At 38.7% G+C, this 21,361-nt stretch overlaps 1 protein-coding gene across 1 annotated transcript in view; it reads left to right on the top strand.

Moving 5' to 3' along the window:
• Positions 1–1,261: 1,261 nt before the first annotated feature.
• The window catches only part of LOC149823311 (uncharacterized), a 71,654-nt gene continuing 51,554 nt past the window's right edge, over positions 1,262–21,361 (top strand). Inside the window, exons 1-5 of the mRNA XM_090019919.1 lie at positions 1,262–1,599; positions 7,930–7,978; positions 8,352–8,409; positions 14,680–14,774; positions 14,866–14,969. Of these exons, the coding sequence (XP_089876045.1) occupies positions 1,457–1,599; positions 7,930–7,978; positions 8,352–8,409; positions 14,680–14,774; positions 14,866–14,969 (449 nt within the window). The 5' untranslated portion in view covers positions 1,262–1,456. The remainder of the gene's footprint in view (positions 1,600–7,929; positions 7,979–8,351; positions 8,410–14,679; positions 14,775–14,865; positions 14,970–21,361) is intronic.

Below are 21,361 nucleotides of genomic sequence, written 5' to 3'. Positions count from 1 at the left end.
ACCTTAGATATTTATAAAAATCTTAAACCATCAATTTTTTAAACTTTATAAAAACCTAATTGTGTATCAAAATCGGATTATCCAAGAGTCATTCCTATAAAACCAAGCATGTCAAAATAGGATTATCCAACACATTTGTACAATCATATTTAAGGAAAAACATGAAAAAATCCCTTGAAAAGTCCGATTAGCTAGAAAAGTGGTTAGCTCCAAGTATAAATCCAATTAGCTCCCAATTCGCTATGAGATCCAATTCAAACTTGGAATGAGAGACACCTCACTAGGTATAGATCCAATTAGCTCCCAATCACTATCAGATATAAATTCATGTTTAATATCATGTCAAATAATTCAAGATTTTTATCGGATATGGATCCAGCTTACCAAATCCTGTTGAAGGGATTCGGGTGGTTATAATATCCAATGTCCAAACCGACATATACCCATTGATCTGCATGGATGGGGTTGCATTTACATGACATCACTTAGGCCCTATGTCGCAAAGTCACAGATACGACCCGACACGTGATGCAGGTTCAACACACACATTTGCAAATTGTTTGAAAGTTAGGACACGAGGATGTCATTTTTAAATTTTAATAAATGAATTTTTTGATATTTTAATATTAAAGATATATTTTTATTTAAATATTATTAAAATATTAAAATATTAAAATATTAAAATATTAAAATATTAAAATAATGTTCATAAATGTCAGTGTCGTTGTCAGCACGTCCGGTTACGTCACCAGCCAAAATAACGTGTCCATGTGACAAAGCTTCGACCCATTGTTAAAGGGCAAACCAGTCATTTCATAAAACATAAAAAAACGAGGAAAGAAATAAAAGAAAAGGAAAGCGTATCAAGGTCAATGGCATGGAGATGGGAGTCAACGTACATTCCCGTCCTTGACCGAGGGCAGAGAGCAACAGCTGGTGGTTCTCGACGGTCAATATTCCAGAGGGCGACCTAATTGACGGCCAGGATCTCCCTTAGAGGCTGAGAGTATTCACGACAGAGTGCCGTTTGAGTTCAAACTTTCCCCACTAACGGCGACCGTCACTAGCCGTTAAGTTCCCGCTCCATCCCGAGGGCGCGAGCCTAACGGCTTCTAACGGCGCCGTTAGCGAAATAGACGTTTCCACATTCATCTCACACACAACGTCTCTCTCCCTCCCTCTCTCTCAAGGGTTAGGGTTTCCTACCTTCGTCTCCCGCCAAATTTCCCGAGATCCCCCGACGGTGGGAACTCTCTCTCTCTCTCTCTCAGGGGATGGAGTTTCCTTTTTTCTCTTGTTTTTTTTCCTTATCGTGTGAAGTGGGATTCGTGGAGTTTCGGATGGGAAAGATCTGAATCGAGCGTCGTTTTGGCGTTCAAGATCGGTTCTCGATCGAGGGGTTCGATGTGTTTCTAGTGTTTCGGAAGTGGGTTGAGTTTCTTTGGGGGATTCTGGGATGACCGTGGATTCCCTAGGAGGGGCGATGGAGACGCTGGAGAAGGAGCTCGAGTGCGTCGAGAACGAGCAGCCCGCGGCGGTCTCTCTCTCGTCCGATTCCAATCTTCACTCGAGCCCGGGGGCGGCATCTCCGTCACATCGGTATGGGATTCGCTTCTTCCTATGCGCTTTGGCTGTTATGGATTGGTGTTTTTGCGGAATATCATGGTGGTTGTTTACTTGGTTCTATTTAGTTTGCGTTTTTTTATGTTTTTTCATGGTTTGGGGATGCTTAATTTCGTGCTGTTTCGATGGTATGCGAGTTGATTTTGATTGTGTGATCGGGTGAGGCCGCGGAAAGTATGGGTGTGACATTGCTTGTTGTGTGTTGAATGAATAGTCTTGGGTCGATGTGGTTGGTTGCTAAAATTGCTTTGGGTTTGCTCATGGTAGCTGGTTCGGGTTTTTGTGGGTATTCAGAATATTCTTTTATTGGTTTTTTTTGTTGCATGACTTGTTTTATTGTTGTTGGGATAGTCATGATTCATCACATAACTCTTTCCATGTGAGTATGATTTTATCTTTGTAGCTGGTTGGGATTTCTGTATGTTAATGATAGTTGGATTCCATGTTAGCTGTGGCATGATTAGACACTGGTTGGGAGGAAAAAAGAAATAAGATCAATAATGTTGGCTAACCTCCTAACTTTTTCGGTAAAAGGAAGAAAAAGCAAATAAAAAAAGTGGAGCAACACAGAGGGGTTTCTTGCATGTCTTTTTCTAGTAGAATCTAAAAAGAGTTCGACTATCATTTTTCTTTTATTTTTGTTTTTTGGTTATTTGTTTTGAGTTTTTCATTGGTTAATTAATTATTTTCCCTTGTAACCCGTCTTACATGACATTTTAGTCAATTTTTTGTGCTTTATGTAACGACCCCAACTCATACCTGTTAAAAATGCATTTTTTTTTAAAACCATTTCCGAAATATTCCAAGAGACCTGCAGCCTTTACCGTTCCACTCACAATTGGATAACCAACCAAACCACTAGAGATCTTACATTTATCATCTACATCATAACAAGCCAAATGTTATTAATTAGGTAAGAAATAGTCTCGAGACAATTGCATAAGAAATATCAGATTGCACGAACAATTAAATGTAAAGAAAAAGTAAAGACAAGTAAAGCCACACTGTCCTTCTGTGAAGCTGTCTAGCAAACGTGCAACACTCATAACTTTTTTAAAAGCGAGTCGCTTCACTGATCCCCTGTGGCTTCGAAAACCACAAAAGTATGAGTGTCAGAAATCCGAGAAATTTTGTGTACGAATCCCTCTAATGAAATAAATGAGCATAAAAAATATAAATAAAAATTCATGCAATAATTTAGAAGAAATGCATTTATGACAAATCAATAATTTAGGCAAACATGTAATTAACATGAAACAATTGCTAAACAAGAGGAAACATCTTATATCAAAAGAGAACATTAACCGAGCATTAAAGATATGCTATTATGCGAAAGAAAATACATATCATGCATTCATCCATATATCATAAGTAAATATGCATGATCTAATGCATAACAGAAATATGCATGACTTTAGCGCAATGCATGAGTAAATTATTATATTTTATTAGAGTTTTCTTTTCATATGCATGTCTTTATTAAATGCACACAATTAAGTTTCTCTTTTTAATTACCGTTTTCGCGGATACACCAAATGTATAAAAATTTTCGAGGTTAATTAGGGTTCCCAAGGTAACTTAGCACACAAGTTGTATTTTATTACTGGGTTCCAAACGTAGCCCTCGACCGAATAACCTTCGGACCATTAGACCTCCACATTTAATGTCGGGACAATAAAGACCTCCACATCCAATAGTGTCACTTTCTTGATATACTAAAACAACAATTGTGTCTACACACCACCATCAGGTAAAGTGGCGAACTCTCCCTAAAACCGTGGCCAGGAGAAAGAATCTCAATATCGGGTTCAGGAGTAATCAATAATGCACATGGAGTTTTTGTATCCTCGTGGTCCCCCAAAACGGAAACTCTAAGATTCTCATTCTAACGATGGGAGATCTCAGAACGTATATTACACTATTCTTTTATCTTTATTTATTTATTAATAATCAATTCTTTAATTTGCAAATCAATATGCAAACAAAAGCACAAGCTCACATATTCTCCTGCGAGAACCATGACGAGACCACCGCCCGTGGAAAAGCATAGAACAGTGCAACAATATTAATGTGATTTTTGCGATACATTAAAATAAATAAAGAAGGAGCAAACCAAAGCTCAAGGCTCACCAGGCCTACGATGATTCATTTTGATCATCGATGCATCATATGCAAAAACCATGATAACATGCCAAATATGCAATGAGGTCAACATGATTTCCAATACACATTCATGTGTGTCAATTAAACGATGTGCATGAGCTACCACATCCATATGCATGTGTTCACTATTCATGTGCATGTGCTTTTATGAAATCCTTCCACATACATGCATTCACTCATGAATCATCTCAATTTGGACAGGTGAACAATTCATGCATTTATGTACATGTGAAACACACATTAGTTCATGTATATGCATTTGAAACAAACTTCATATAGTACGATGCTTAAACATGTCACATCAAGTGAAAGCATATAAACAATTCCAACCTTAACATGTATTGAAATCGAGGTACATGTACATAACATATACTTGAAACTTAACATGCATCTTGAAATTCAAGTTCCGGATTTCAAACGAGCCACATGCTAAAATACATATTCTTGAAGTAGGCCTATCGGGCCAAACCGACCCCGTCGGCTGGGGTTCCAACCCCACCCAGCTGAACCCAATCAGTTGGGTGTAGCAAGCCACCCACCTACTACACAAGCTTTGACTCTTTTTTTTCTTTTTACAAGTGCAGCCCCACCTCTTAGGCCTGACAAAACAGGCCAGCTGAATCCAGTTCAGCTGGACCTGTCAGGCCCGATGGGTTGGGTCAGATCTGGCCAGCTTGACCAGTCGAGTAGGGCTCGACTGGTCTGTCGGCCAGACTGCAAGGCTCCACTAAAAGAAGACTTTATGATGATGCCGCTGCCTACAATGGCATGTGCAAAAATTTTCCAATAAGGGTTCTAATTGAGATTCAGCTCCTTCTATTTCTGTACAATACATTTAGTGGTTATTCGAACTATTAATCTGAATGCCTGTGGTATAATTTACGTTTTGACTTCTTTATGTCAGCTTGATATTTGTACTTGTATTCACTGTTTGAGATGTACGTAGATAGATAAAATGCTTATCTACCCTCACTGATGATAGGGTTATTGTAAATTACAGGTTGCAAGGTGTTGTACACAGTGAAAAGCGCCTGTACTTCTTTTTTTTTTTCTTGCTTGCTGCCCAGCCGAGTGGCTCGGCTGGGCTCCAACCGCCTAACAGGTTGGGCCAGCTGAATGGGTTCAGCTGGGCCTGCGGCCTGTCAAGAAGTGGCCCCACCTGGTCACGCCTGGCCAGGCATGCACTCAGCCAGCCGACTGGCTGGCCTGGCAGGACCAAGGCCTGCCCAGCCGAGCCTAGCTCAGCTGGTTGCCAGGCACCCAGCTAAAACCGGGCTGTTATATATATATATATATATATTAATCTGCCCAATCCAAACGGATGGACCCAGCATGGTCTGTCAGCACATACCATATGCTGCCATATCTATCCCTTGCCAAAGAACAGCTCATACACAACATCAAATAGCATAATTCAGCCGTTTTGATAACCAGCTTAAAATACAATTCCAGTTTAGGTTGAAATTCATCATGTTAACGTGAACAGTTCATAGCACAACAGGCATAGCTAACCCTTTATTATACCCATCATGTATAGCATTCAAGTAAACATTGAAAGCAAAATCCTAACCAACCATGATTTCTGCTAAACATGGCAGCAGTACAGCCAAGGTGTGACTAACTTAAGTGCTAAACAGTTCCATGCCAGTCACGTATAAGAGTCCTTATTGTAGAAAAGAAAATCAATGCACGGGGTCCATGATCGTATGAATAGCACCCACACTTGGTAGCCTAGTCTTTAGGGCATGAAACCCAACCCAAAAACCCATAACAAGCTATTTCTTTATCATAAAAGAAATTCTGTTTTAGCACAGAAATAGGCATGTACAGAAATCTGATTTAAAAACAAATGAAAGGAACCATTAATGCACCCATGGAATATACATCTATTTCATGAACAAAAATCAAGTATGCATTGGTTATTGACATGCTCATGCAAACTTCTATGAAACTATACATGCTTACAGAGATTTTCCTTTTTCATAACAACCATACATGCATCCAATAGCATATATATATTGAGCAAAAACGTAGGAATCAAATCCACTATAAAACAAGTACTTAAATACCATCTTTAACATGAAATGAAATTCTGTTTTGGCATGAAAAACACATACATAATTTTATTCTTTTAGTGTGTGTAAAGAACCAAAAACACACATATGAAAGAGGATCCATGGATCCTCATTCATGTATTCTAGAGTGAACATATAGATTCACTCTTTAACTATGGATTTACCCCAAATATTGCATGGAAATCGAATCAACATTCAATTTCTCACTTGATTCAAAAGAGAGAACCCGTACCTTTGCAAAAATTGAAAGAACAAGGAAAAATAATGGTGGATGGTTGGAGAAGAGGGCTCCCCCTTCTTCTTCTTCCTCCTCTCCTTCTCTTTCTTTCCCTCTTTCTTTCTTTTTTTCCGTTCTTTTTTTTTTCTTTGTTTAAGTAGGCTAAAGAGCTCCCCCCCCTTCTCCAGCCCTCTTTAGATGGGCTGGAGAGGGAGAGCTTCCCTCTTGGGCCCTCTCAACTTTCCTTTCTCAAGATTTTTCCGAATCCCTTTTAAAATTTGACTTTTCAAAGTTTCCAAAAATTTGTATTTTTAAGAGTCTTTCTAAACTCAACACTAGCCTTCTTAGGCAAGTACAAAAACTCCATTTATAAGTCTTTAATCAACCCTAATTCAAATTCGGAATTAATAAAAATTAATTAATTAATTCTTAATTACTTAATAATTATCTAAAAGCTTCAAAAAATAACCAAATTAACTTAGGAGGCTTCTTAACCTTATTTAACTCCAAATTAAAGTTTTTTATTAAATTTAAAGCTAGAAAAATGTTGGGCATGGATTTGGATTTGGATCCAGATCCAAGATCCAAATTCATCTCAAAAAATTCAAATAGATTTTGGACTGGACCAAATCCAGATTGATGTATGTCTTGGATAGAGTCTAAATCCATATTAATTTTGATCAAATCCATCGGATCCAGTCCGATCAAAATCTGGATCCGAACCGACAAACTGCTCTTTTTTTGTAAAAACGTGATTTTCGGGCCAACCAAAGCTCAAATTCGAAAAAAGTAAAATAGCGTTGCGCTCATAATTCCGAGACGCATCTAACGACATATTACACGAATATCAAATTCTGAATTTCGCCTAAAAACAACCCAAATTTTGCTTGAATTTAAAGGTAGAAAATAAAACTTTTTATCACGTTTCGATTGGCTCGTTTAGGCCTTGACAATGAGACCTGTGTCAATCTCAGATTCCAAAGCATCGGCCTAATATCGAGGTTCAAAACTTCAAACGATTTTTCTCCCAAACTTAGCCAAATTTTTAAAAAATCTCAAAACGACCAAGAAAATACGTGACATTACACTTTATATTTAAGGAGAATGTAACTCATGTCCTGAGTTGGTAATAAAACAAATTTCAACTTGTGCAAAACGGATATGCAACATTGTCTTGTCCAGATGAAAAATGAGCCAAATTTAGTGCTCCATTTAACTTCTGAATATCCTCTGCCTAATGGGTTTTGAAACCCTAATCTTGATATCATTTGAATAATAAATGTGAAATCACGTCCTCTTCTAGTAGAATCTAATGGGTAACCATATTCTTTTCTGTTTAATTTTGTTTGCGGTTATTTGTTATGATTTTTTCATTGATTAGTTGATTGTTTTCCCTGGTATGCCATCTTGCATGACATTCTAGTCATTTTTTTTATTTTTCTAGAATTTGGAAAGAATGCATCTATTCCACTCTGAATCAGCAGCTGAAGTAATGCACCAATATGAAAAATGAGCCAAATTTGGTTGCTCCATGCAACTTATGAATATCCTATGCCTAATGAGTTTTGGAACCTTAATCATGCTATCATTTGAATGATAATGTGAATTCCATTTTTTCAAAGCTCTCTTCACTTTTTGTCTGACAGTCATTGTGGTCTTAAGTGTCAGATTCCATTTTTTGCAGTTTGATGTCTCTGGTAATGCACTTTTTCTTCCATCTTTTGCAATGTCTTATTGAAGTGTTGATGCCTTTGTTATATGTTCAATTGGTAGTTGTATTTTGTTTCCTGGACTGCAAGAAGTTAGCTATTTATTAGAGCAACTTGTTTTATTGTTGCCTACATAATTTAGGAGGAGTGGACCAATTCGGAGAGCAAAGGGTGGTTGGACACCACAAGAGGTAAGAAAAGTTGCAGTCTCATGCTGTAACTATTACTCAAAAAATTCTCTGTAGACAATAGCTTTTACTTCTGTATAGGCATAATCTTGTTTTTTACATGCAATGATAAGCTACCATGGCTTAAGTTTTTTATTTTTTTTCTTAAGTAACACAATAATTTTCTTTTTTTTCTCAATTATGCTAACATTGTCATCAATTGGAAGATGCCACTGAATTCAATAAAAATTACTATATTACTCCACTTTAATTTGGTATTACTGATGATTTAAGCCAGCTCTACTAGTGGTTCTTCTGTTGTTTCCAAGCAAAATTTGTGAATTCCATCATTTGAAAATGTGTTGTTTATTTTACTAATGTCTTGAGGATGCTACAGGATGAGACACTGCACCATGCTGTCAGAGCTTTCAATGGGAAAAATTGGAAAAAAATAGGTTTCCATCTCCTCCTGATTATGATTGTACATTAATTTTTACTGTGTACTACAACCTTTACAACCTTCATATTCATGCATCATATTTTCTGGTATCCTCTTGACAACAAACTTCATGGTATGTTAATATCCTTTACTGTGTCTTTTAATCATCATAATGTGCACTTAATTAAATTGCCTTCATTATCCTTCATCATATGTGCGTGTATGCTTTTGTGTGTGTGTGTGTGTGTGCACTTGTTTGCAAATGCATACATGCATTTTCATGCATGTTTGTATGCCTGTCTGTATCGCACAGATATCATTGTCATGAATCTTTTAGCAAATCAGATCTTCAAAGGATTTGCTTTCTTGAAAAATCTGGGCAACTCTTAAGACATAAAAAATGACGTGAAAAAGAAGAAAAAGCTTTTGTAGCAGTGAATGGCATGGAGATCAGAGGAGAGAAAAAAAATTGGGTGTGGGCTGGGTCCGGACCCGACCCGGTCCATGCCGCACCTGCTGCGTGTGAGAATAGGCTACTGCGGCTCCCAATGTTGAAGATGAAGTAGTTTTGAGAAGATGTTGGAGAACTTCGAAACTATGGCTAAGAGTTTCTTTGATATCTCCTCCTTTGATATTTTCTTCTTCCTTCTTTGGAGAATTTTCTCCAACCGTGGCCACTCTTCCTTTAAGCTTGGGACACACCGGCTTAATATGCCCCGGTTCATTACAATAGTGACAAATTACTCCCTTTCTATATCAATTATTTTTGTTAAAATGAGGAGGTCTATAAGCTTTTACATTTGATCCGGGCCTAGTAACGGCCAAAATTTCATCACTCTTAATATTTATGCCAAGACGAGTTTCCTCTTGGCATACTTCGGCAAGAGCATCTTTAATAGGTAAGGCTTTACTTCTATGAAGAAGGGATGCCTTAACTTGTTCAAATTTCGGCCTAAGCCCATGGAGAAATTAGAAGAAATATTCTTTTTCAATTTGTTCTCTTCTTAACTCAACATCTTCCAGAGCCACCCACTTAGGCTCAAGAAGAGCAAGCTCATCCCAAAGAGGGGTTAAGGCACTAAAATAGTCACGAACACTCATATCCGTTTGTCTAGTGGATCTAATTTTTTCTTGACAAAAAAATTGTCTAGCTAGATCCTTTTGGGTATACATACCCTTAAGAAAGAACCATGCCTCATTGACTCTTCTAAATTTAGCAATGTTGGCACAATTTTTGAGGTCAACATTGTTCATGAACCATGCCAAAATTTTGGCATGGTTACTTTCCCAATCCTCTACTTTGGATTGGTGATCATTAATAGCTTTGATGCGTTCATCACTATCTAAAGCTTTTTCAACTCCACTTTCATTTTTGGTGAGAATAAGAGAGGGTTCGGGAGTAGATCTCATAACAAAATTCCAAAGCTTCTTACCCCTTAGATGATTTTCCATAGCGGAGGCCCACATAAGGTAATTGGATCCATTGAGCTTAAAAGAGAGCTCCACTTTAGATTTGTGATCCATGAATGCAAAAATAGCCTTTCTTTCTTCAAACAAAATTGAGAGGCACACGTCCCAAAGCACCAACAAGAAGAGAGGCACGATCACCAACCTTGCTTTGATACCATGTAATGAAAAGGGTGGAAGCACCAATAAAGCAAACCACTCATTTAGAAGAGTGATGCCAAGAACCAAGAACACAAACACTAAAAGTGTATACAAAACCCACTAAAGGGAAAAGTGCCTAAAAGTCATAAGTTGGATATTATTGAAGAAAGAAAGAAGCGGGTGAAAAACCCATACAAATACAAGAGAGTGTAAAAGTATCTCCAACAAGATACTAAAATCAAGACCTTAATATTCTTGATAATAAACTCGACACACATGCACAATAAGAACACTTTAGAACACTTGTGCACAAAAGCACAATTCACAAAATCTCACAAATGCACAACGGCATAAAAAATATTGGAATCACTTTATTGAGCACTTGGGCTTTGACTCAAAGCCATAAGAAAATACAAAGGGGAGAGCTCCTATTTATAACAACCAAAAGGGGCCTTGGAGGGGCTCCACTCATAGACGTTGGAGCCCCTCCAATGGTCACAAATGTGACCGTTGGAGGGGCCCAATGTCTATTTGAGTGGGCCCCCAAGGTACCTTTTGGTACTTAAAAGAAAAGAAATAAAAAATAAAAGGAAAGAAAAAATAAAATTAAGTTACAATCACATTCATAAAAGTGAATGTGCATAAAACAGTGGAAAAGACTAAACTACCCCTACTGCTAAACAAATAGAAATATATATTTTATATATATAATAAGTAGATACATATACATATATATTAATATATGTATATGTATTACCTTATATCTATAAAATATATAGATTACATTACATGATTAATTACATAATTTAACAGAGAGAGCATCCTCTATTTATAGAGGAGGAAACTAAAGAGGAGGGACCACAAGGGGGCTCCCATCTAGTCGTTGGGAGCCCCAACGGTCATAAATATGACCGTTGGGGCCCCAACGACTAGATGAGAGGGGCCCCTTGTGGTCTTACAATATGTAAAACAAAAAAGAAAAAAAGAAAAAAAGAAAAAAAGAAAAAAAGAAAAAGAAAAGGTAAAAAAGAGAGAAAAGGAAAAATACAAAAAGAAAAAAGATTACATGGGGATTTACCAAAATACCCCTATCGGGTTTTGGGGGTACAAAAAAACAAAAGAGAAATATGTATATATATACATATATATGTATATATATACTTATATATATATATATACGTATGTATATATATATATATAAGTATATATAAATATATATTTATATATACATAATTTAACAGCCTTCTGGAATGAGTACCCTGCAGGCATGGTGGAGGCCCGTCAGCAAAGAGCACCAGAGCGCCCCTCCACGTACGGGGTGAAGATGGAGCTTCCAAAGTTCGCAGGCCGGTTCGATGCAGAGCAGTTCTTCGACTGGTCTTATGCTATCCAGTTCTTCTTCGACTACCACGATGTCGCTAAGCACCATCGTGTCTCGCTAGCTTCTACTCGGTTGAGAGGCCTAGCACAGACATGGTGGGTTGAGCTGCAGAGGTCGAGGGAGCGACAGGGACTAGAGCGCGTACAGACTTGGGAGGAGATGCAGCCGTTGATGCAGTCTAAGTTCGTGCTGTCAGATCACTCTAAGAGGGCCTACAAGGAGTACTTGACCCTGCGTCAAGGCATCAGTACTGTAGCGGAGTACACTGCTGAGTTTCATCGTCTTTCCCTACGAGTGCAGATCGAGGAGACCGCCCTGCCAGCAAGTCACGAGGTATATTTCTGGTCTCCGTCTTGCTATTTCTGACGACTTCAGTTATATTACAGTCGAGTCATTAGATCAGGCAAGCAGTTATGCCATGAATGTGGAGGAAAAATTGAAAAGGAGGCAGGAACATAGGACATCCCGTAGTGATCAGTCCAGTCAACCCAAGTCAAGTTTCCCAACCAGGGGAGCTCCTCTGGGAAAGAAGACTCAAAGTCCACCCCTAGAATCAACCCTAGTAAGCCCGATCAGTCCGGACCCGCGTACCAAACCAGATCCAAAGGTAAGCTCAGTGAGTCTAGCATTCGTTGTTTAGGTGTCAAGAGTTATGTCATGTTGCGTCCAAGTGCCCCACTGTGAGCAAGAACACCCATCTCGCAGAGGGCATTGTTGAGTCAGCGTCCGATAGTGAGAGCGAGGGTGAGTCGCTTGTTGAGGGGGATGACGAGATGAAAGTCGTAGAGTTCGACGGCAGCATCGAAAATTTGTTAACCATCCGTCATGTTTTGACCACATCCCGAGAGTCGGCCCCGACAAAATGGTTGCGAAATAATATTTTTAGAACCCGGTGCAACTGTGAGGGGCGCGCGTGTGATGTTATCATTGATATCGGGGCATGCGAGAATATGGTATTCGAGAGTGTCGTATCCACCTTGAACCTAAAAACAGAAAAACTATTCCAACCTTATAAGATGGTATGGTTCAAGAAAGGGAACGAGGTACTTATCACCCTGCATTGTCTAGTTCGGTTCTCCATGGGGGAGCATTACCATGATGAAGTGTAGTGCGATGTGGCCCCTATGAGTGCGTGTCACATCCTTTTGGGACGTCCCTGACAGTTTAACCGTAAGACCATCCATGATGGCCGTAGGAACACGTACACATTTATCTTTAAGGGTCATAAGATAATTCTTCTTCCCACCAAGGAGACTGGGTTTCCCCGGTTCGCGGGCTTATTTTACCGGTCTTACTTCCTTGAGCTGCCCGAAAATTGGCACCTTTCTCCTATATTTAATATGTCTGATCTAAATGCTTACTATGGAGACAACAAGTCGTCAAAGCCGACTTCTTCGCAACTAGGGGAGAATGATGCAGAGCAGGATGGACCTAGATCCATATAGCAAGCAAAGTTTGTCTCGGGTCCAAAACCGGACCCGAGACCCGGATCCAGTTGAAGACTTTAAAAGATCCTCCTAGGGTTGCATGCAGGACAGAGATTATTCAACATTGCAGCAACAGTTTTCTTTCGTTATTTTTTTGTTTTCCTTTACAGCCTGACGTCTATTGCTGTCATTTTTTTTTATATTCCTCTTCCTTTCCAATCACTGCCAGTCATTTTCCTATTAGTTAATGGTTTCTTTTCCCTGTAAGCATTGTCAATCTTTTAATAATGTGTTGCTCGGACCCATTGATCCGAGCCTTTGATTCAATGTGCCATTGAGTTACTGCGTGCTGCACCATCGTGACTCCCTCACTGCATCAAGGCGGGTCGACGCGGCACCCATTAACGTGAAGCTTCAATCACTTTCGCTGCATCAATGGTGCACACCGTGAAGATTGACCACTCTTAAGGCTATCATTGCAGTTATATTTTTGGATATAGTTGTGCAAAACTGATTTTTTTGTCCATATGTTTTGTCCCAATAGACCATTTATTATATAGATAGAACTGTTGATTTTGTCTATATATTGTCACAGGATCATTTGGATGTTCTTGTATAGAACTGTTGCTTTTGTGCATAGTCCTTGTCACAACAGTCTTATCTTAGAGCTTGTATGTTTTTGATATTTTGGTACTAGTGTAGACTGCTTTGTCATGTGAACTTTTGTAATAATACTTCAGGCTCATCACCTAAGGTTCTTTTTTTGTTCCAAAATTAATATACCAATTCATTTGGCATATTTCTTTTCATTCATCATTTTATTGTTATGTTTTTTTACTTTGAAAAAGGGGAGGAAATTTCTTTTTGATTTGTTCTAAGGACAGCAAGAGACATATCCGTAAACCTGTTCCAGCTAGATCCATGTTTGGTTTGCAGGATTGAGTCCACCTGGCTCGGGATTTTTGATACAATTGGTGGGCCTGGAGTGTTCTAGACTAAGTTTACTCTTGCTTGGACTTGTTATACAGGCAGTCAGGCAAAGATTGACCTGATGTTTTCTTTAATCCTATAGCAAAGATGGCTGGGTTTTGGATATTTTCATGTCGAGCATCAGGATTTTTGCATATGTAGGAAATTTGCATATGCGATATGAGCTCTGAGAGCTTTTTGTAATGAAAGAGAGAAAAGCAATACAAGAGTGTTCCTCTTATGGCCTACAAGAACACAAGAGCATAAACACAAAGACCACTTATGGCTCAATAGGAAAATGCAAGCACAAGGGCCTCTTAAGGGCCAAGAACACAAGTAAAAATAATGTTTTTATTGGAGAAAATATGCTTGAGAAAGCATAGAATGCAAGAGGGGATTCAACCCCTTTATATAGGCAAAGGAAGGCACTAAAGGCCATTGGTAGCACCCCCAACAGCTATAAATATAGCCGTTGGGGAGCTCCCAATGACTATCACAGCTAGGGCATTATAAAAACTATAATGCCCTTATCTAAAAGGAAAGGGATAAAAAAAAGAAAATAAAAAGGTCTAAAGTGCCCCTAATGGGCACAACCTATTACACAATGTGAAATGACAGAAATACCCCTAATGGGTATTATCTATTACAAGTACATAAAAAAAATATATAAATATTTATATGTATATATATAGAATCATATATATATATATATATATATATATACATTTTAACACTTTTCAGTTTCCAGGAGTCTGAAAGATTTACTGCCATGCTTTGTGAATGCATAATGTTTCAAGTGTTGCACAGTTTTATATGCATGATATAACATGTTCCTCTCTGTTCTTATCTATAATTGGTTAACCATAACACTGATATATGTATTTATTTTGTAAATATGCAGCTGAGTTTCTCACAGAGAGGACAGAAGTGCAATGTCTTCATCGATGGCAGAAGGTTCTTAACCCTGAGCTAGTGAAGGGACCATGGACTAAGGAGGTTCCACGCAAACCATACAATCTTTTGATGTTCAGATACAAACCTGATTAGTATGATCTCTAATGTGGGTTTCTCTCCATTTTCTGCACAGGAAGATGATATCATAATCAAGCTGGTTGCAAAGTTTGGGCCAGCTAAGTGGTCTGTCATAGCCAAATCCTTGCCAGGACGCATAGGAAAGCAATGTCGAGAGAGGTAATGTGAATAGGCCAGTAAACCCATTCTTATTTATACTGTTATGGTATGTTCTTCTTTTTCTTTCATTTAGAATTTTTGAACTTTTTTACATCCATTATATTGTCATTAGCATTTGAATTGTATTTCATTCTTGATTTTTGAATGGAAGGTTCTTTTAGATGAGTTTCTCCATTTATATATGCTTTGTGGAGGAAACTTTTCTAGAGTATTATTGCAACATGCCACATGGAATAGTTTATGGAAGAGAGTGTTAATTGTAATTTCCTAGAATCAAGATAGAGGATATGCAATGGTATTTGAGGAAATGCTTTTAGTTCTTCCATTGGGTGTAGAATCTTGAATATAAGTGTGATTTAATTGTGGCTTAAATGAAGGCCAAGAGATGAAAGCTGGTGAGGGTGGCAAAAAAAATGAAGACGAAGTTGGATATTTTCAACTTGTTTCCGTTTAGCAGTGAGGAAGTGTGGCAGAATTGTTGTCTAGATGTGAGCAACCAGTGCTATATCCAGCAAACTATGAATTGGTCAGAAGTAAAAGAGTGACAAAAAAGGGAAATGCCTCTATATCTAAGGGACTACGACTTGGTTAGAAAAAAATGGGTGCTATAAGAAAAGGAAATGCCTTTAAATCTGTAACAATAGCACATACATTATTTTTGCATGCATGTACTATCATATTGCATGAATATGCTTTATTGAGGTATATATGTGTTAAGATTAATGTAATATAAGTATATATATATATTCATATATGTATACATATTGTTTAATATATATTATGTATATATTGTAATAATATATATATATATATAATATTATATATATTGTAAATATATATAATATATGGGAGCAAGTCAAAGCTCGTTTGACTAGCTCCCAATGGCTAGAATTCTAGCCGTTGGGAGCTCTCTCTCGTTCTTTAATGAGAGAGGACTTCCCCTCTCCATTCTACTTCTTCTCTCCTCTACTTTTCTCTATAAATATGGGCGGGTGTGTGTCTTTACAGGATGAAAGAGTGATGGGTAGTTTTAGATATTTTTTAGTGTTCTTGAGTGCATTTTGTAGTGAGGTTTTTATGTATTTATTTTTTAAGTATTTTATTGTTCATTATGAATGAAATCATTTATTCACAAAATTTGTATTAGTTTGTATCTTGTTAGTATTCAAGTGTATTTTGATTTGGCATTTGGATTACGATTTGAAATATCTTGGGTTTCACACCATTTCATGACATGGTATCAAAGCAATGTATCTTGTTTCGTGTTTGTGCTTCGAAAGAAAGATTTGAATTGATTAACGGCTTAGACTCGAGACTCTCGTATTCCGGTATGTATTTTCTTTGGATTCTCTATCTTAAATATTTATGCTATATATTATAAAAAAAGTGTTTGAAATATAGTAGATATTTATTAATATATTAAAAATGAATATATTTTTCAAGTTAATTAAAATTAGAACTTGTGAAAAATTATTGACTTTTGATATATGTTTTTGTGTAAGCATGTTTACATAAAATATATGTTTTGATTATGAATATGTATATGTTTTAAAAAATGTCATCATGAAAATTATATTTTACAAGCGTATGTGGTTTTCTTTAAAATCGTAAATACTATGCTTATATATTTTTCATGTTGTTTGCAAAATACTATTTTTTTGTTGTATGTATTTTGTTTTATCATAATAATCATTGGTGCCTTTAAGCATGTGCCAAAGCATGATTATTAGGTATATTATGTGAATTTTATGTTAAAAAGGTGTTCCTTGAGAAATTTAGATTCTTGTATAATGTATATCTTGAGTCATCATAATTCTAATTCTTTGGTAATACCATGAATATCTTGTGTGCTCTCATATCAACATGCTCATGTCCCATATTTTTATGCGGCTTCAATGATTGACTTTTAAGATATTGCCCTCATTGTACTAAATTATTCTTTGAAAAACATCCTCGATTGATTATCCTTGAGAATGATCTTGGATATTTTTATATGACTTGTGTTCATTTCTCTTTGTCATTCGTATTACAAATGACTCTTGCATTGGATGCTTTGTTCACATATACTTGAATGCATTTTGTATGTCATAATATGAACTTGTTTTCTCCTTATGGATTGTATTTTGCCTCTTAGAAGGTTTATATTTGATGCATTGTGTGTAAAATCCCATTTAAAAAAAAAAAATCTGTTTGGACCCGGGTCGGGTCGGGTCCGGACCCGACCCAGGCCCCTTTTTATTTTAGGGTTTTAAGTAACCCGACGCAGGGTCCCGAGCGCCGCCCCCCCCTCTTCTCCCCCTTCATTTTCGGGTTGATTGGGGAAACCCACCGAGGTTTCCCCTTTCATCACCCCCCCCGAGCTCTTTATGAGCATTGCTGGAGGGCGAGGGGAGGCACGCCTCCCCTCTCGAGCTTCCTCCCCCGCGCCGGTCTCCTTCCCTGCTGCGCCCGCCGCCGACGCCGGGAACCACCCCCCCAGGTACGCCGTTCTTCTCTTCTCCTCCCTCTTTTCTTCCTCACCCCCCCTCCTTGTCACCTCGCCGGGAGGCCGGCAGGCTCACAGCTGCTGCCGCAGGCCTCCCACTGCCTCCCTGTGCCATCGGGGCCCCGATAGGTGGCTTACGCAGCCCCTGTCGTCCCCTTCTCTCGCTGGGGATCGCCGGAGTGCCGGCAGGGGACCTGAGGCCCCTGCGACCCCCCCTTTTTTTTTGTTTTCCTTTGCTGCCACCTTCTTGCTGTCGGCAGGGGATTGGCCCCTGCCGACCTGTGCTTTGGCAGGGGCTGGCCCCCCTGCCATCTTCTTGCTGTCGGCAGGGGTTGGCCCCTGCCGACCTGTGCTTTGGCAGGGGCTGCCCCCCTGCCATCTTTTTGCTGTCGGCAGGGGTTGGCCCCTGCCGACCTGTGCTTTTGGCAGGGGCTGGCCCCTGCCACCTTCTTGCTGTCGGCAGGGGATTGGCCCCTGCCGACCTGTGCTTTGGCAGGGGCTGCCCCCCCTGCCATCTTCTTGCTGTCGGCAGGGGTTGGCCCCTGCCGACCTGTGCTTTTGGCAGGGGTTGGCCCCCTGCCACTGTGTGCGGTAGGCAGGGGCTTAGCCCCTGCCATTTAATGTTGTTGGCAGGGGCTCAGCCCCTGCCACTTGGTGGCTGTCGGCAGGGGTTGGCCCCCTGCCGCCACGCTATGTTTTGGCTGGGGCTCATCCACTGTCGCCCCGCTATTGTCGGAGGCAGGGGCTTGTTCCTCCGCCGCTCGTCTGTTTTCGGCCAGCAGGGGCACACCTCTGCTGCCTCTCTTTTTCCTATAGGCAGGTTTGTCTTTCTTTTGCTCCGCTTTATTATTAACATAGCACTGTTGCAGACCTCGCATCGGAAACCCCCCGCTCTGGCTCCGCGGCCTGAGCCTCGTATCATCTACACGCGTAGACGCACGCAGCTGCACGACATCCCGAGGTAGGGGAAAGTCGCACGAATAGTATGTATGAACAAAATAAAATAAGACTTCTGAGATAGAATAGTTATTTTGAATACTTGCGTATCTGAAGAAATATTGACTGGTCAAAGTTCCCTCTTTGTGATTCTTTTGAAATTGCATAATGTAAATTCTTTGGGTAGACTCATCAAGTAGTTTAATTGGCATGCCTGTTTACGTGTAAGATTACTTAACTGATAATTGTCTATTTTGCATGCGTATTCCTTTGAAACTGCATACTTAAGGTAGACTTTGTGAATAGACTCAGAATGCACTGCAATTGCTATTGTAATCGAACCTTAAGGCAGGTACGATATGAATTTTATGTAAGATCATGGAGTGTATTGAAGTGTGAAATTTACACTTTATTGATTTTGATGTGGTAATATCGGCCTCCACAGGCCAATTGCTCAGAAAAGCAAAACATGTCATGTAGGAACCAAAGGAATCATAAACCATTATGCTGCCCTCTCATCGTAGTTGTACCTCTGGGAAGTTACGATCGTACTTTTGGACAAGTACGTCCCATGTGGGTTACGATGGTGGGATGATGAGGTTATGGCAACCTCGATGAGTGCAATTAGCAAAAGGCTGAGATCACATAAAAAGGTGACCATTCGCCTTCACAGGCAAGATGCTCGAGTGGGTCTAATAGACCAGAGCATGTAGGATGGGGCGGCGGTTAAGAAACCCCCGTCGTACCCATCCGATCTTCACGGTTCATCAAGGGAGAGGATGGATGGTACAAAGACTCCGATGGACAGGTTGTTAACAACCACCCCACGAGCAAAAGACTCGGTTTTCCCCAGTCATCGGAGTTAGGGGAATTGGGATTACCATAAATTATCCTAGGTGGTAACTCCCAGGCACTTCTGCAGAAGTTGGATGCATCCATGGGCCACGAATGCCTTTGGGGATTTACTCTCTTGGTCACTGACCGTCCCCTTAGGAGCGGACTCAGTCAGCCATCCGGGTTAATGAAAACACCTGACATAATAAACCCCCGGATTGGTCTCGGCTGTTTCTACGTTTCGCGTCTGTGCGTACCCACAGGCCAGTTAATATCAGAACTTAAAGAATATATTCAAGAATAGATATAGATGACTGAGACTTACATTGCTTCTCTTTGCACTTATTACATTTGCTAGAATAGACTACAACTGCTTTAATTGCTTAAATATCATAACTGCTTATCTCATGAATGTCCTGTTTTATTTTCATTCTACTTATCTGTTCGTGCACCTACTGGTTTGTTATGAAGCTACCCATTTCATGGGCAGGTGAGGAGTAGGACTTCACTGGCGGCCGATGGCGTGGTGCAACGTGGATCAAGATTCATTTTCTTTCTGCTGGCGGCTTGGCTCTGGGACTTTTTGGAGTTTTTTCTTAGATTTATTGAACTTTGGAATAAAAGGCTCATTTTGTAATAAACTGCAGATTTTAATCGATTGCCTTATTTCTTAAATTCCTTTAAGATGTTGTACATGTGAATGATGGTTTTTCAGCTAACGTACCCAGGATTGTTGACTTGTGTTCATTTCTAAATGTCTTCCGCTGTTGTTTTTTAAATATTAAACTTTAAATCTTTGAAAGGTTTTTCGATAAGGTTTTCGAAATCACAAGTCGAAATTTTGGGGCGTTACATTGTGAGTGATATTTATTATATAGTATTAAAATTCATAGCTTTTGTATAGCCTATGTGGCTATAAGTTATTAGAGTATCTTATTGCTTTGAGTATTCATGATTAGTGATAATTATGTATACTTTTGGGTTTATAAATAGTTCCTCGAGAATCTCTATTAATGTTACATGTCATTGTTGTTTCATAGTAGACTTATGATTTAAATCTAAAAGGCTTCTTTTTAGATCATATATATTGTTTTTGTCTTCTCTTTGAGAGTTATTGGATCGTTTGTATGATGTGCCTTAGTGCACTTATTTCTTGATTGGTGGATTTATGAATTCATTTTTAAATATTGCTTATATTAAGCATGATTCTTGTTTGCTTATTAAAGATTGTAAAAATTGTCATGGAACATATTGTTGGGCATATGATTGCACTAAATTCATTCTAAGATTTCATCTTCTTTATTGGATTTTTGATTTGAAACTATCTTTTCAAATTGGTTCCTTTTATGAACTCACCTATTTGGAAAATGATTTTCGTGGGTATTTATTGCCTTCTTATGGCATTTGTTGTATTCATCACAAAATTTTATATGATGCATCATTTTTCTTGGCCTTGTTATTTTTTATTCAGAGATGTTGGGGTGAGTTGTGTGCACCTCGTTTTATGTCAGTTTAGATTGTCAACTTATGGTTTGACTCTAACTAACCGTTGTTTGATCTCTGGATCTAAGTGTATTGTATGATTATATCACTCATTTGTTGTATGGCCATTGTTATTATGAATTATTGTAACTTTATTTATTTGTGATGGCTATCTATTTTTGAAACCATGGTGTTTCGAAAGATGGTTAAAATTGATAATTTTATTGATAACATTAGTGTGTTTTCATTACAAGCTCTCTTACCTATTGTGTTTTCTCCTATTATGCCTCTTATTTAAGTGTCATTATATGTAAACAAGAGATGTTTATTCATACCTTCGTGTGTGATTTTAGCCCATTCTTGGCATTATACGCTTGATCTAGTCACTGATACACTTTATTTTTTAGTGTCATTATATGCAGACATGAGATCACATTCGTGTGTGATTTTAGCTCATTGTTGACATTATACTCTTGATCTAGTCGTTGATACACTTGATTTTTAAGTGTCATTATGATGCAGTGCGAGAGTCTCGAAACTTTCACGTTAATGGGTGCCGACCTGTTGTTGGTCTTCCAATGCACATTCAGTCGTGCAACCACAAAGGACTCAAGAAATGTTGAAACAAAAGAATCGAATTAATCGATCAAATCAA

Source organism: Nuphar pumila, chromosome 10 (assembly GCF_984573655.1).
Source record: "Nuphar pumila chromosome 10, dmNupPumi1.hap1.1, whole genome shotgun sequence".
Lineage (NCBI taxonomy): Eukaryota > Viridiplantae > Streptophyta > Magnoliopsida > Nymphaeales > Nymphaeaceae > Nuphar > Nuphar pumila.
This window is presented reverse-complemented; position numbering and strand designations above follow the sequence as displayed.